At 37.0% G+C, this 14,948-nt stretch overlaps 1 protein-coding gene across 2 annotated transcripts in view; it reads left to right on the top strand.

Annotated features, from left to right (window-relative positions):
* CUL2 (cullin 2) overlaps positions 1 to 14,948 on the top strand; it is an 85,336-nt gene that overhangs the window by 26,498 nt on the left and 43,890 nt on the right. For both annotated transcript variants that reach the window (XM_074324690.1, XM_019741741.2), the window contains exons 2-5: positions 167 to 307; positions 7,094 to 7,196; positions 7,679 to 7,773; positions 13,685 to 13,790. In XM_074324690.1, coding sequence (XP_074180791.1) covers positions 189 to 307; positions 7,094 to 7,196; positions 7,679 to 7,773; positions 13,685 to 13,790 — 423 coding nt within the window. In that variant the 5' untranslated portion in view covers positions 167 to 188. The remainder of the gene's footprint in view (positions 1 to 166; positions 308 to 7,093; positions 7,197 to 7,678; positions 7,774 to 13,684; positions 13,791 to 14,948) is intronic.

Raw genomic sequence — 14,948 nt, forward strand, 5'->3', positions numbered from 1 at the left:
ATAGTCATGAAAAGACAGTAGCCAGTGTTTATTGTGTTCTTACTATGTGCCAGGTTCTGTTCTCACCTCTTCCATCTATCATGCTATTTAATTATGTAATGCTTTAAAAACAAATAACCGATCTTGTAGAACTCATGCTAACATTACTATTGTTTTCAATTTGCAGATTTCAACACTAAACTTGCACAATGTCTTTGAAACCAAGAGTAGTAGATTTTGATGAAACATGGAACAAACTTTTAACGACAATCAAAGCTGTTGTCATGTTGGAATACGTCGAAAGAGCAACATGGAACGATCGCTTCTCGTATCCTTTTAGTGGCATTGATAAATGTTCTTGTATTGATGATACTGTATCGATAAATGTATGAATGAACATTGGTAAATGTTCTAAAATTGATAAACTTGTTAAAAAGTGAGAACAGACTTAAGCTTATATAAATGGAAGAGCATTCCAGTGTGACTTTTAAAATATATTATTGTTTACATTTCCAAACTCATCACTGTATGTGGCAATCATTAATCTTTGATAACCTTTCATTCAACAGATACTTATTGTGCCCTTAGTATCTGCGTGTGTCAGGCATTACTTTAGACTTTCAGAATACAGTTGTGAACAAAATAAACTACTTTCCCTTCATTCTCCTAAGGGAAACGGACAACAAACAGATATTTTAAAAATCTAATGCCTAATAACAGGTAGTGAGAAATATTGTGGGGAAAAATAAAGCAGGATAAGGGTCCTCAATTCCAGTGGAGACTGCAGCCAAGAAATCAAGAAAAGGCTGAGACTTGGAAAGGCAGAAGAATTAGGAAAGATCCTGAAAACCATAGATGTGTCCTTAGAGACCAAGGCTAAGATCATCCACACCGTCATACTCCCATTTACTATGTATGGATGTGAAACTTGGACAGTTAAGAAGGCTGCTAGGAAAAGAAAAAGAATTCATTTGGAATATGGTTGGAGGAAAGCTCTCTGGCTTCCCTTGACAGCCAGAAAGACCAACAAGTGGGTCTCAGAGCAAATTAAGCTTGAAATATCATTGGCAGCAAAATGACAAAACTGACGTGGTCCTACTTTGGGCAGCTCATGAGATGGCAAAGTTCTTTGGAAAAGACAGTGATGCTGGGAAAAACAGATGGCAGCAGGAGAAGAGACCAAATATGAGATGGACTGACTCCCTAAAGGAAGCCACCTGCAGGAGTCTCCAGGAGCTGAGCAGGGCTGCTGAGGGCAGGACATTAGCCATCATTTATTCATGTGGTTACCAGGCGTCCGAGCCGCCGCAGCAGCGTGTAACACAAGGGTGTGGAGAATGGTTTGAATACCTTTGTGAGTGGCTCTTAGAAAGTATGGTCAAGGAAGGCCTCTCTGAGGACAGTGATACTTGAGCAGAGATTAGAACAAAGTGCGGGAGCAAGTCTTAAAATATCTGGGGGGAGCAAGTGAACAGCAAGTTCTATGGATGTGAGAGACAGAAACATGTTTTTTAATTGGATTGTCTACATTTGTGAATTAAGAGTTCTATATGAAAAACAAATTTGTGCTTTCCGTAGGGCAATCTGAAACCTGGTGTCCTGCATTCCTACATGACAGAGTTCTTTTTAAATAAGTATATGTGTTATATATGTGTTATTATTTATATATATAATAAAATGTACTTTAATAATGATATATATAAAATAGTGCAACCCCAGCACCTAGGGTATAAACTCTGGTACCAAGAAAAAAACCCAAAATATTAAGACTTTAGCTTCTTAGTATTTGAGACGTTAAGGGGGCATCTAGCAACCCTAGGCCATAGGTACCTGGGGCAGAGTTCTGGGTGATAGTCTTACCAACTCTGTCCAAGGTCTGCAAGGGGCGAAGGCAGGGCAGGCATGTGTGTGGAGGTTCAGAGTTCTTACGAACTCCGTGCTCCCTTCTCTAACAGCCTTCTGGGGCTAAAGGATGGCTGTCCTCCTTATATGGGAGAGACGTTCTTGAGAAATGCTTGGATATCATAAGACAGTTTTTGTTCTTAATGCTTAAGTCGAATTGTTAATATTAAGCTGAATGTTGATGTAAGAACAATGGAATTCTTTAGATCAACAGGAAACCATTTAATTCATTACAATTGCAGTTGTTAGTAATAAACCTTTGTTAGGCTACCTATGTTCTAGGCACTAAAAATACATAAAAATTATTATGGTAACGTTTCTGGAAAGCTTCAGAGTTTGCAAAGTTCTTTTACATTTTTTGTTATTTGGTACCTCAAACAAGCCTGTGAGATTCGGTGGGGCAGATACAATTATTGTCTTTATTTAACAGATGAAGAAACTGATACTCAGGGTAAAGGGTCTGCCCAGGGTCATACAGGTACTAACTGATGGAGCACAGACTCGAACACAAGATTTCTAACACCTAACGCCCTATACTTTCCAGTTTATCTAGAGGGTAATTGGCATGGATTTCTGCCTTTGAAGAGCTTGTTATTGAATTAGTCTCTTAAATTTTTCTGTGGATCATTATAAATTGTTTTTTGGGTAAGAATCTTAATAAAAATTGAAAAACACACAAAGCCTACTTGTGTGTTAATGAGGTTGGCTAGGCAAGTTTTAAGGTACTTTTAAGGCTATTTTTAACTAAATGAGCAGAGAGAGAAGAGAACGACTTGGTCACAGAAGATTACAAGAAAAGGGAAAATGAGCATAAGGTAAAGAAAAAGAAAAGAGTAAATGTGTCCTTTGTTAATATACAGAATATACACTTAATTGGTTGGTTTGTAAATGGTTTTGAAATAGCTGACTTCCTAGAAAGTGCCCCTTTAGTCTCTATTATTTCTAAAATGTTTGTTGTTTGATCTAGTTATTCTTGACCTGACCATGGGTTTTTCTCCTCCTCTCCTTAAAATAAAACAAACCAAAAAATCTGCAAAAACAGTAAATTTAAGAGTGTAATCTCTCACTTTAAAATTTTAATTTGGACAATAAAGAACTGTGTTTACGAATTGTTCTAAAGTAGAATTCCCTTCGTTTCCCTGTTATTTTGCCCAAGAATATAAAGTTGACTTCTGACCCTCAGATATCTTAGGTGGAATTTTAGAGGCTATAAAACTTTAATGTTTTGAAAATGGAAAAAGCCCCCCAAAATTGGATCTGCTTTTAAAGTGCTACCCTATGTGTTACTACTTGCTCTTTTATGGAGCATTTTTTAGGTGTGTGAAAAAGTTGGAAAATGTGGAAAAGTTCGTAAAGTATGCATGCAGAGTTGAACAAATAATTATAAAGCAAACAGCTGCGTAATCACCATACAGGGTGGTTCAGAACTAGGGCGCAGCCGGCATCCACCAGCCCTGCACCACCTCTGGTCCCTCAGTTCACAGGCCCGCTGCTGCCCCCCGTGGGAGCTACTATCCTGACTTCTGCACCTATTGCTTCCTGTTTTACTAAAAACAGTGTAACGGCTCGTGTGTATAATCCTAAACAATAATTCTTTCTGTGTTTTGAACTTTATATAAATGGAATCATGCTGTGTACATTCTTTTGTCATAATTTTTCTTTTGACATATATGTGTGTGTAATTAATTTTTTACAAATGACCTTGTAAAACATGTATCATTAGCCCCATTTTACAGTAGAGAATTTTGTGGCCCAAGAGGGTAAGATGACTTACTGATGTTGTAGGTTAGAATGCTGGGGTAAAAACACCAGAGTCTTCTAGACTGTTGCAGTCGGCATTAAGGAGGTTTGGCTGCCAACTGAAGTGCTTAACATGTAAGTATGGAACTTATTTGAACCCTTGTCCACAGACATTTTTACTAAATATAAGCTCCATAAGTGCAGGGATTCTCGTCTATTTTGTTCACTGTTATATTCCCAGCACCTGGTACATACAGACACCTAGCAAATATTTGGTGATTGACTAGCTCCTGTCAACTAAATGTCATTAAGCACACTGTACAGATGAAACAAGTAACATTAATACTTGGCTAGTTAGTTCTCTTATTGTGTTGATAAGTGGGGCTCTTAACACTCATCCTTCATAAATGTACTAGGTCCAGGTATATATGCAAGACATTCTAGTTGATAATTAATGGAAATAGGAAACATCAGGGTTTTTTGAGACATAACAAATTACCACAAATTGTCTGGCTGAAAGAAACACTCTTTTGTTATCTCACAGTTCTGGTCAGAAGTCCACCGTGTGACTGGATTCTCTGCTCAGGATATTGTAAGGCTAAAATGCTCTCCTCTAGAGCTCAAGGTCCTCTTCTGAGCACATTCCTGTTGATTGGCAGAATTCGATTCTTTGCAGTCGTGGGACTGAGGTCCTGTTTCTTTGTTGACTGTTGGCCAGAAGTTGCTCCCAGTGACTTGTGGTTGGTCACGCTCCAGTTTTTGCATGTGACCCCTCTGCCTTCAAAGCCAGCAGTGGCATGTCGAATCTTTCTGTGCTTTGACTCCCTCAGACTTCTCTTGCAGATAGCTGTAGTGGGGCAGGGGCTGGTGGGGACCTCCTTTTAAAGGGCTCCTGGGATTAGATTAGGCCCACCCGGGAAAGTCCAGGATAATCTCCCTATTTTAGGGTCAACTGATTAGTAATCATAATCGCAGCTGCAAAGTCCCTTTTGCCATGGGAAGTATCTTATATTGCCATGGGTGTGATATCTTATATTCATAGTCCCAGATATTAGGGTAGGAAATCTTGGGAGTCCGTTTTTTAGAATTCTGCCTAACACAAGTAATAATGATACTTCATAACAGAAGCTTTTTGACAGTTTTGGTGCAGTCTCTAGGGTGGTTTGGAATTTACCCTTTAAGTATGTGGATCAAGTGCTTTCCTATGATAAGATAGAGGTTGAGTGCAGCTCTACATTTACTGTTGGTTTCTCTGGGTTGAAATTCTTTGGTTGTTTTGGTTTACTTTTATTCATGGTTTTCTGACTTTTGGTAGCTGTTAGGACAATTCCCACACCCTGGGAGAGTAATTAAATGGTTTTGTAATAGTTCAAGGTGATTAAGCAAGGGGGAGATCTAAGATTACCTTCCCGGAATGTATTTCTTCCCAGCCTGTGAAAACCAGGCATTCTGTTGTCCTCATTTCTAATACATGTTCTGTTTCAAGCGTAGACCAGTTTTGACTGCATCGAAGAATGTTGAGGCACATAATCTCCATGCTTGACGATCTTCACAAGTGTTAGGAGAACTTCTTAGTAACCTTGGCATCTACACTTAGCATCCATCACTTTTCCTTAGATTGTGCAGTTTAGGAAAAGTTTTATCTATAGTCTTCCCTGGTTGATGCATTAGCAACAGTTTCACTCTGTGCTTCTACGTTAATCAGACTAATATTTGATGTTGATGCTGATTCTAATTGATGATTTCATAGATTCATTTTTTCTGTGTTGCGTTTTCATTCTCCTCAGAAACGTCAATGAAAAGCTTTAATTTTTATTACCAACTAATTCTTTTTTGGTCATTCTCTTAGCATTTTCAATTTTAAGATAATTTTTACTTTTAATGCCATTTCAAAACTCATTGTGACCCACTACACAATAGAGTTAATAGTATTAAAACTCTAAAGGAAGCCCAAGTACAGGAAGCACCTTTTAATAGTGAAAATGAACTAAAATCATTTTACTGCAGGCCAGCAGTGTCTTTTGCTTGTAACAGAGTTTAGAGCTTTTGCTCTGGAACAATTTTGTTTCTGACTGAGAAGTTTTAAGTGGAAAATTCATAGAGGAATTTTTATATCCTGGCTCCCTAATGAATGACTTAAGGTAAACCTGACTTTTGGGAAGAGAGTATTTAAATCTAAATTTGACCTTCTTCAGTTATTTCCCATTTGTTTGCTTTAATTGTCTTGAAAAATGCTCTTCTTGAGTGTTCTTCCTAAGGCCTAAACATTTCCAGGGTGGTTGGATATTTGAATAAGTTAGAGAACAACATATTTAGGAATATCTTTTAGGCAGTTGAATGAAATTATAGAGACCCCAAGCTATGGTGAGTTAAAATATTAATTTAAAAAATTTATTAAGGTGTACTCCATTAAAAAAATACATGGATACATTCTTGTTGAGGAAGACAATATATAACTCTTATGTATGGAATGAAATGGGAAAGTGACCCTGTATTCCCTCCCCTACACAGATCCTTTGTCCCTAAGCAGAAAGAAGGTAAGCCCTGTGGTGTGAATCCGTATAGTAAATTGTGTACATGTACATGCAGTGGATATATTGAGATTAATTTTGGTGAGATAAAATATTTGGGCACATTATTAGCATATCATGCTGAATTTATGATATTGAATCATTTAATTTTTCAGTATCTAGTAAGTTGTATATTCTAGAAATAAGTGTGTTCCTGGCTTAAGGTGGAGCAAATAATATCATCGTCATGTTGGCTGAAAATTCTGCAAGTAGGTATTCAGAACTTAAAGATATTGCGTACATCACACCTTTGCTAAAGGGCTTATTGATCCAGGATCTAGAGATCCTGGCTAAATTTAGTCTTTTTTAAAAATAAAATTTAAGTGTAGTACACATACTGACTTATGAAAAATACAGAGAATTTTCACAAAGTGTACATATCCATGCATTCAATAAATAGAACAGTCCTAGCACCCCAGAAGCACCCCATTTCCCCTCTCGGTCACCAAAGTTAACCACTATCCTGAATTCTAATATTGAATTTAGACAACTCTTGGCTATGCTTTTACTAAGGTAGATTTATTGCCTCTTGAGATATTCCATAGCCCTTTGTTGATTCTATCCTTATGTCCTTTCTTGTGTAAACATTTCATAGATTTCTGGGTAACTTGACTTCCCAGAATCCCCCTCTGAATTTTAACCTCTCTGAGAGGAACAATTTTCCTTACAATGCTGTCAAATAATTCTCAATAAATACTTGTTGAATGAATAAATGAATCAGTCTTACAGTGCTTTTTAAAGTAAGCATAGTTATGTATTTTACATTTTATTATATAGCTATATAATCCTGAACCACAAAAATGAAATAATGATTTTTCAGTTTTTACTGCGAAACGAGTTAAATCTCATTTGTTTTAAAGTGATATCTCCCATGCATATGACAACCTTAACATTTTAACTAGAGATATCTATGCTTTATGTGTGGCCTATCCTGAACCCCTTGGAGAAAGACTTTATACAGAAACTAAAATTTTTTTGGAAAATCACGTACGGCATTTGCACAAGGTAAGGAGTGATACATATGTGACATAAATATGTTTGTAGCTGCGTAATTATTTGACTAACTCACTGCTTTGCAGTGCAGAACTTATATCAAGCTAAGATTTGTTTCCTAAATAGCGTTTTTCTAATAATGTATATGTAAGTCTGTGAGTCAAGCACTGTGTTGTTAGGTTCTCACAAAGGAAATCAGTATAGTTGCTCAAGACATATAAATAGTTAAGTGCAAGAGTAGTGTTTCAAATCCAGGCTTGTACACCTTTAAAATGTGCTCCTGTGTCCTCTGGATGGTGTTTATAGAGTCAAGTGTTCTCTTTTAGTTGTTTCATTGTTACTAACGGTAGTTAAATTAGAATGTAATTTATAAATGTAACTTATAGTGCTTAAATTATGTCAGTTATTTTAAAATATAAGTGATAAATTTTATAGCTTAACAAATGAAAATGATAAGTGCTTTCGAAGTAAAAATGTTTTTCTTCTTCATACAGAGAGTTCTGGAGTCTGAAGAGCAAGTACTTGTTATGTATCATAGGTATTGGGAGGAATATAGCAAGGGTGCAGACTATATGGACTGCTTGTATAGGTAAGTGTGCTTTTAAATGCTTGACATCTCAGCAGTATTGCTCGCATTCATAATTGAAGGAGTTTTTTTGTTTGTTTGTTTTAATATTACCTATTACCCATTGAAATGCACAGAACTGAAGCATTTGCTGCTATATATAGACTTCTCTGCTATGGGGAAGGTCTGTAGTCTGGGTCATGTAGGTGTTTGGGAGCCAGGTCGTATGTGGAAAATTACTCTGTGAAGAGTAAAACTGCACTTGATGGCATTGGTCTGTTTCTTCGGGTTGCCTGGGACTGTATAGCACATGTTAAATTGCAACCGAAATCCAAAGTAAAACTTCAGTTTGGATGGAACTTAGCAGAGAAAATCTAAGCCCACGTCACCTTCAGTAGGTTCTTACTTGACACTAGGATTCAGTGTTTTATGTTTTGTAGACACACGGTTAGTCCAAGCACTCAGCAGATTTCTTCCTGAAGTTCTCCTCCCCTCTCCTCCAGGCATATTAAGTTACTTGCAGTGTCATGATGCCCCGTGGTCTCTTCTGTCTTCCTGCCTTTCTTCATGCTGTTCTGTCTGTCTGGATGCTTTTCTTCCTTTCTCTGAATGATTAATTCTGATGTGTTTTTCCACACTCCCCTCTGGACTTCCTTCCCCACCTCTGCCCAGTCTCCTGCTTAGATCTTCTGTGTTAACTGCCACTATTGCATGTTCTCGTGGTATCTGCTGGTCCTTTCGAACCCATTCATGCAGGCAGTGGAAATAGGTGCTTAGGTAGGAAGGCCAAGAACTATTTATTGGATAGTGGATAAATGAAGAATAGTGGCGTTAGCACCTGGGCCTCTCCCCCTTGGACCTGTGGTATGTGCTCTTGAAATGGTTGTGGCTGTTAACAGATCAGTGGGAGTTTTGCCCTGTGCACTGTGGCTTTGGCCACAGATGTACAGTTGCCTCATTTTCTCATTGGAGAGAAGCTGAGGTGTGGAGCTAATCTCAAAACTTTATCTGCACATGCACTGTTACAGCGTGCATTGCAGGAATACCAAGTCTTGGTTTGCTGGGTTGGCTCCTTCTTGGCTTCACTGGTTCATGTTCCCTTAGGTTTTTAAAACAACACTGGAATTCACTCACTATAAGTTGCCTGTGTTAGAATCTGGAGCTTACTTCTAAATGACCAGTAGCTTTATTTCTTCTTAGAAAAGCCAAATGTAATAAAACCAGAGACTAGCCATTGCTGACATGCATAATGTTTACTGTGGCTTTGGCTTTTATAAAACAGGTTTGTCAGACGTTAAACATCCTGACATTTGATGTTTTTTCTCCTCCTCCAATCAAAGTGAGATAGCCATAAATAGAACTTTAAGAAATCCCTAACTGAATCGTGGGGAGACCTGGGGGAATGTTCAGGATAAGAGTGAGGGTGCCTGTGTGCCTTGGTCATTGCTGAGACCCTGGGGCCACTGGGACGTGGATGACAAAAGAGTGTGCAGACGGTGCCCTGAGTGGGGTCCCTTTTTAGTTGAGACATTTCAGTATAGATTTAAATTGTGTCTATTCTTTCTTAGTTTTCTAGGACACATTTCTCTTGGTTCTCCTGCATCTTTGTTTACCAAAATAAATTTGAAACTATTTAAATTAAAACTATTAAATTAGTACATTAATGAGCTTTTATTACAAGTTGCAATATATCTGATATATGTACGTGTGTGTGTGTATGTGTGTGTAACTATATGAGGTAGTTGGTATCTCCATTTTTATGTGAGGAAACTGAGGGTCAGAGAGGTTAAAAGATTTTGCTCAAGGTCACTCAGCTGAAAAATCACAACAGCAGAATTTAATCCCAGATCATTGTGATTAAGCCCATTTAACTTCTTTATTCCACCTTAGTCTCATTCTAGATACACACTTTTAGTCAGTTATGTAGAGTCTATTCTCATCCCTTTTGTCACACTACACGTTTCTAGGATGATCTCAGTTACTCCTGGTTTTAGCTACAGCATATATATTGATAAGCACCAAAATACGCGAATATGTTTATCCCAGACAGTGCAAGTGTCATCAGAGTATTTTTACCTAGCTCCCTGTACCTCCAGGATGTTCCGTGGGCACGCCGTACTACTGCTGATGTTCACAGCTGAGCTCATTACCTTTTACATGCACACTGTCCCCAGCATGACTAGTTTTCGTGGACAGTGGTACTGCACACCTAGCCATCTACTCCAGAAGTCGCAGTTAGCCTTCACTCAGGATAGCCTCTCCACCTGACCTCAATTGCTCGAATCCTCCAAATGTCTTTTAAATTCATTATTGCCTTTGAACTGCTTATGGTTCAAACTTTTTTTTATCATTTCTCACCAGAACTGTTAATGATAAAGTCCCTGTAATCAGCTCCTGGTTTTGATTTCTAATTTATTCTATTTAGTAAACTTCTTGTGTTATCTTTTCTAAAGTGGAAATTTGATGACTGTCTAGCCTCTTCTTTACTCTGATGCAATTTATAAGATGGATATGCATTAGCATAGGTGACTTAAGGATTTTGATTTGAAAGAAAAATAATGACATTCCTACCCACCTTTCCCAGTACTGCATATCTGTTTAGACCCTGCTGGCCTTTGAAGTGGAGTACTTACGGTATTAGCTTGAAAACTAACAATTGTTGAAATCCAGTAGGTATTAGCGTGAGAATAATTCTTGTAATGGAATTTTCTGAGACAGGTTGAAAAGCCTAATTTCTTAGAAGCTTCAAAGTTTCCTTAGGCTATTAATTCTTGCCAAATACTGTTACTAATTGTGTTAACTGCTCATAATCCAGAAAAGCAAAGGATACTTATTAACTACTTTATTGACAGAATAGTTGTAAGAACATGTACTACTGCATTATACCTGAGCAGAACCATCTCTCTGTGTGGTAGAGTATAAACTATTTTAAGAAATTACTGGAAGAGGTTTTCTTTTATGGTTTCCTAGAACATATGTCTTTCTTTGAAAAAAAATGTGTGTGGTTAATATTTAAAATTTGTAAAATACTACAGTGATTTAGAAATTAAGAATGGTATCTGTATAAAGATGAAAAATTATACGATTTAATTTACATTTTACATTATATCTTTAAATTATTTTAAAAGCTTGTCTATCAAGCTTATGCCATCAAAAGTAGAAATCTGGAATGAGAAGGATATATTTAAGGTAAGTTAGTTTAAATTTTATTCCATGAGGGAGAGACAATAGTGACTTTTCCTATCAGATATAAACATATAGAGGTGCACTAAAAGTGTACTGGCTCAGGAATGTGTATACGATCTTGGGAACGGATGAGTGAATTCAGACTGCTGCAGGTCTAGCAGCTGCTGCTTCAGAATGAACAAACCACTATTCTGAGAAGTTTGCAATTACTATGGCGGTATAAGGCTTCTAATTAGGGAACTGGTAGAAAGAATTTTTAGGTGAATTGGAGATGCCATAAACAGGAAATAGAAACCAATCATAAGAGGGTTGCACACGCGGAGAGTAGACAAATGGCATTGGAAGTGAAAAGGAAAGTCATGGAGGAGATGATGAATGGGAAGGAAGTAGAGGAGGTAAACTGGAAAGATAAGTGTTTCAGGTGCGATTCCTGGGGTGTCCATGTACCACTGCCCAAAAAAGAAACTGGTGTGGAGCAAAGGATTCATATAGGAAGACACACATAAATACTAAAGATTTAAGTCCCTTCTACTCAGTGAACACACGTCATTGTTGAAATATTACGTTTGTTTGTATATTCTACCAGATGTGCAAGCTCTGCGGGTGGAGACCGCATTTTTGTGTTTGATTTTTCCGTCTCCAGTGCCTTCCTTGCATAATACCTGTCATAGAATTCACACTTGGACAACACTTGTTGAATGAGAGAGGGAGTGTCTGTGCCAGCTCTGTCACTTACTGGCAGATTGCCCTTTGGCAAGTTCTTTAAGCTCTTGAAGCTACAACTTTCATAAACATAAAATGAGGATCGTGATGTCTACCTCTTGGTACTTAGCTGTACAAAATGTTGAGGGCTATGTCTTACACATGATGTAAGTTCAGTGAAGGTCAGTGATACTTTTATTTCCTGGCTTTCATTCTTGGCTTTCACAGTCTGACTCCAAGCTGCTTTTCCGAGTTTGTGTTGACTTCCCTGTTGTCTGGAATGTTACCCATTTATTTACTCAGGAATTCATCGAAGTATTTTTTTGAGAACTTCATATCTGCCCGCCACTGTTCTGGATGCTGTCTCCAAGACAAGGTCCTTGCTTGTAGACCTTCTATTCTAGAGGGGAGACATAAAGACATAACAGAATGGGATTATTTCACATTGTATTAGATTGGTGCAAAAGTAATTGCGGTTTTGCAATTTTTAACCTTTTAAACTGCAGTTGCTTTTGCACCAACCTAATAGCAAGTACTGTGAAAAAAATAGAACAATTATGTATTAGATAGTTCTTCACTGGTAATGGGAAGGTAAGGTTAATTTGGATTGGTGTAAGGCCAGACTTGAGAGGTGTGTTTGAACTGAGACCTGATGACAGAGGGCAGAGATGAAAATATCTGGGATAGGGCATTTCCAGCCCTATCCCAGCTATGCTGTTTCAGCTATTCTGTTTCTTTCTAGCTTTTACTGCTGTCTCTCCATCCTGTTCTCCTTTCCTTAGCTGGAGGCATGGTTGGAAACCATGAAATTATGAGGGTTACAGTGAGAATGGAAGGAAAGGTTAAATGCCATTTTGAAGGAAAAATAGCAATGACCGTGCAACCTATGGACAGAGGACACTACTGTCACATGGCCGCCCAGGTTGTAAGCCGGGGAGTCTGAGGGCTTGAAGTTGGCGAAGGTGGGAGTGGGATGTGTGTTAATGGTTGTGCCTAGGCCACTTTGGAGTTAATTCCAGGAATTATATTTTTCATTGTCTCTTAGAATTGCTGGTAGTTGAAATTTAGAATTATGAATTTTAGAATTATGTAGTTGAAATTTTTTGTTGCCTTTAGTTTCAGTTGTCTATAAATGTTAAGTGGATATTTCCTTTTGATGCAGTGAACATTAGAAAGTGCATGTTTTAATATGAGATTTCACAGTTGTTGCCTAAATAATTGTATTGATAATAGTTACCTACACATTGGCAGAACCTTTCAAGGGAATAGTTTTAGGTGGTGAGCATTAAATGTATTATAGTGAAATCTGGACTGGTGAAAAGTGAGTACTTGACTATTACAGCCTCTTTCTTCACATTTAATTTTAGAACTCTGTATTCACCTCAGTAATTCTTAGAGTTCTTCACAGTTATTAGTCTTAGACTCTATTGAAACATTTTCTTTTTTAAGCTGTTTTTCTCTGGTAGATACAGTGATCTTAAATAAGTCAGTTTTGGCCGTACTTCTTACTGTTGTAATAATTGGTTCCATTGTCTTACCTATTGATGTGATCTTTGTTGTTGTCATTTAAAAATGAAGTTACGTGTTTTTTCCTGGTGGAAAAATACAGAGAACTGACCTGGCTTTGATCTTCTCACCATTTTCTGTTTAATTCTTTGCAAAGTGAACTTACCTTGACTTACCAAGAAGAATGCGGGAGTGAACAGATGAGATTATAAAGGACCTTGGGCTATCACAGTATTGCAATTGAGAGCAAAACCCTTGAGATTTTGTTTTTTAAGTGTGAGACTGAGGTAATAGGGGTTTTTTTTGGCTACTCTAGAGTTTGTATTCTTTGTCTCTCAGGGCTTTGGACAGAAAGTTGGGCTGATGATTTTCATCTTTTTTTATTATATTTTTAATTCCTACTTAATTTCTTTTGGGTATATTACTGAACTGTTCTATTCTGTAGTTGGTTACTATCCCTAAAATTATTGTTCTATTGCAAATTATTTGTTTTCCTACTGATTTTGACATAGTGTTCAATGATGTTACATTTGTTTTTCAGGTATCTCAACACCCAGTTTATTAAAAAGAATAAATTGACAGAAGCTGACCTTCAGTATGGCTATGGTGGTGTAGATATGAATGAACCACTTATGGAAATAGGAGAGGTAGGAAATTCTTTAAATTACTGGCAAACATGAGAATGTTTTCATTTATTTAGGTAATTTGATGCACTGTCCTTTTTTTTAAGGACACTGAGTTGACTAGCTCAAAATTCTCAAGATTTAAAATATCCTAAATGTTAAGTAAATAAAATACTGTAATGATTTCCTAAGAATTTTCAGGTAAATGAGAACAGTAAAGATATGATGAGTATTATTTTGTTTTAATTTTTAAATAATTTTTTAATTTCTCAATTACAGCTGACATACAATATTATATTAGTTTCAGGTGTACAAAATAGTGATTAGACATTTATGTAACTTGTAAGATGATCACCCTGAAAAATCTAGTACCCACCTGACACCACATACATTTATACAGTGTTATTGATTATATTGATTAATTATATTATGCTATACCCTACACCCCTATGATTATTTTGTAACTACCAATTTGTACTTCTTCCTTTCCCTTTTTCAACCACACCCCCAAAGACCCATCTGGCAACCCTCAAAATGTTCTCTGTATCTATAAGTCTGTTTCTGTTTTATTTATTTTATTTTTAGATTCTACATATAAATGAGATCATATGGTATTTGTCTTTCTCTGTCTGACTTACTCCACTCAGCACAATAACCTCTGGGTCCATACATGTTGCAGATGACGAGATTTCATTATTTTTATGGCTGAGTAATATTTCTCTGTATATGTGTACCAGCTCTTCTTTATCTGTTCATCCATTGAGAGACACCGAGGTTGCCTCCATATCTCATCGATTATAAACAATGCTGCAATGAACATATGGATGCACATGTCCCTTTGAAGTAGTGCTTTGGGTTTTTTCAGATAAATACTCAGAAGTGGGATTACAGGGTCTTTCTTTGTCTCTTGTTATAGTCTTTGTTTTAAAGTCTCTTTTGTTTGGTATAAGTATTGCTACCCTAGCTTTTTTTGTTGTTTCCATTTTCATGAGCTATCTTTTCTCCATCCCTCTGCTTTTAGTCTCTGTTTCTTTTGATCTGAAGTGGGTCTTTTGTAGGCAGCATATGTAAGGTCTTGTTTTCTTCTCCATTTAGCCACCCTGTGTCTGAGCATTTAATCCGTTCACATTTAAAGTAATTGTTGATAGATACGTGGTTATTGCCATTTATTATTTATATTTT

Source organism: Rhinolophus sinicus, linkage group LG02, assembly GCF_036562045.2.
Source record: "Rhinolophus sinicus isolate RSC01 linkage group LG02, ASM3656204v1, whole genome shotgun sequence".
Taxonomy (NCBI): domain Eukaryota; kingdom Metazoa; phylum Chordata; class Mammalia; order Chiroptera; family Rhinolophidae; genus Rhinolophus; species Rhinolophus sinicus.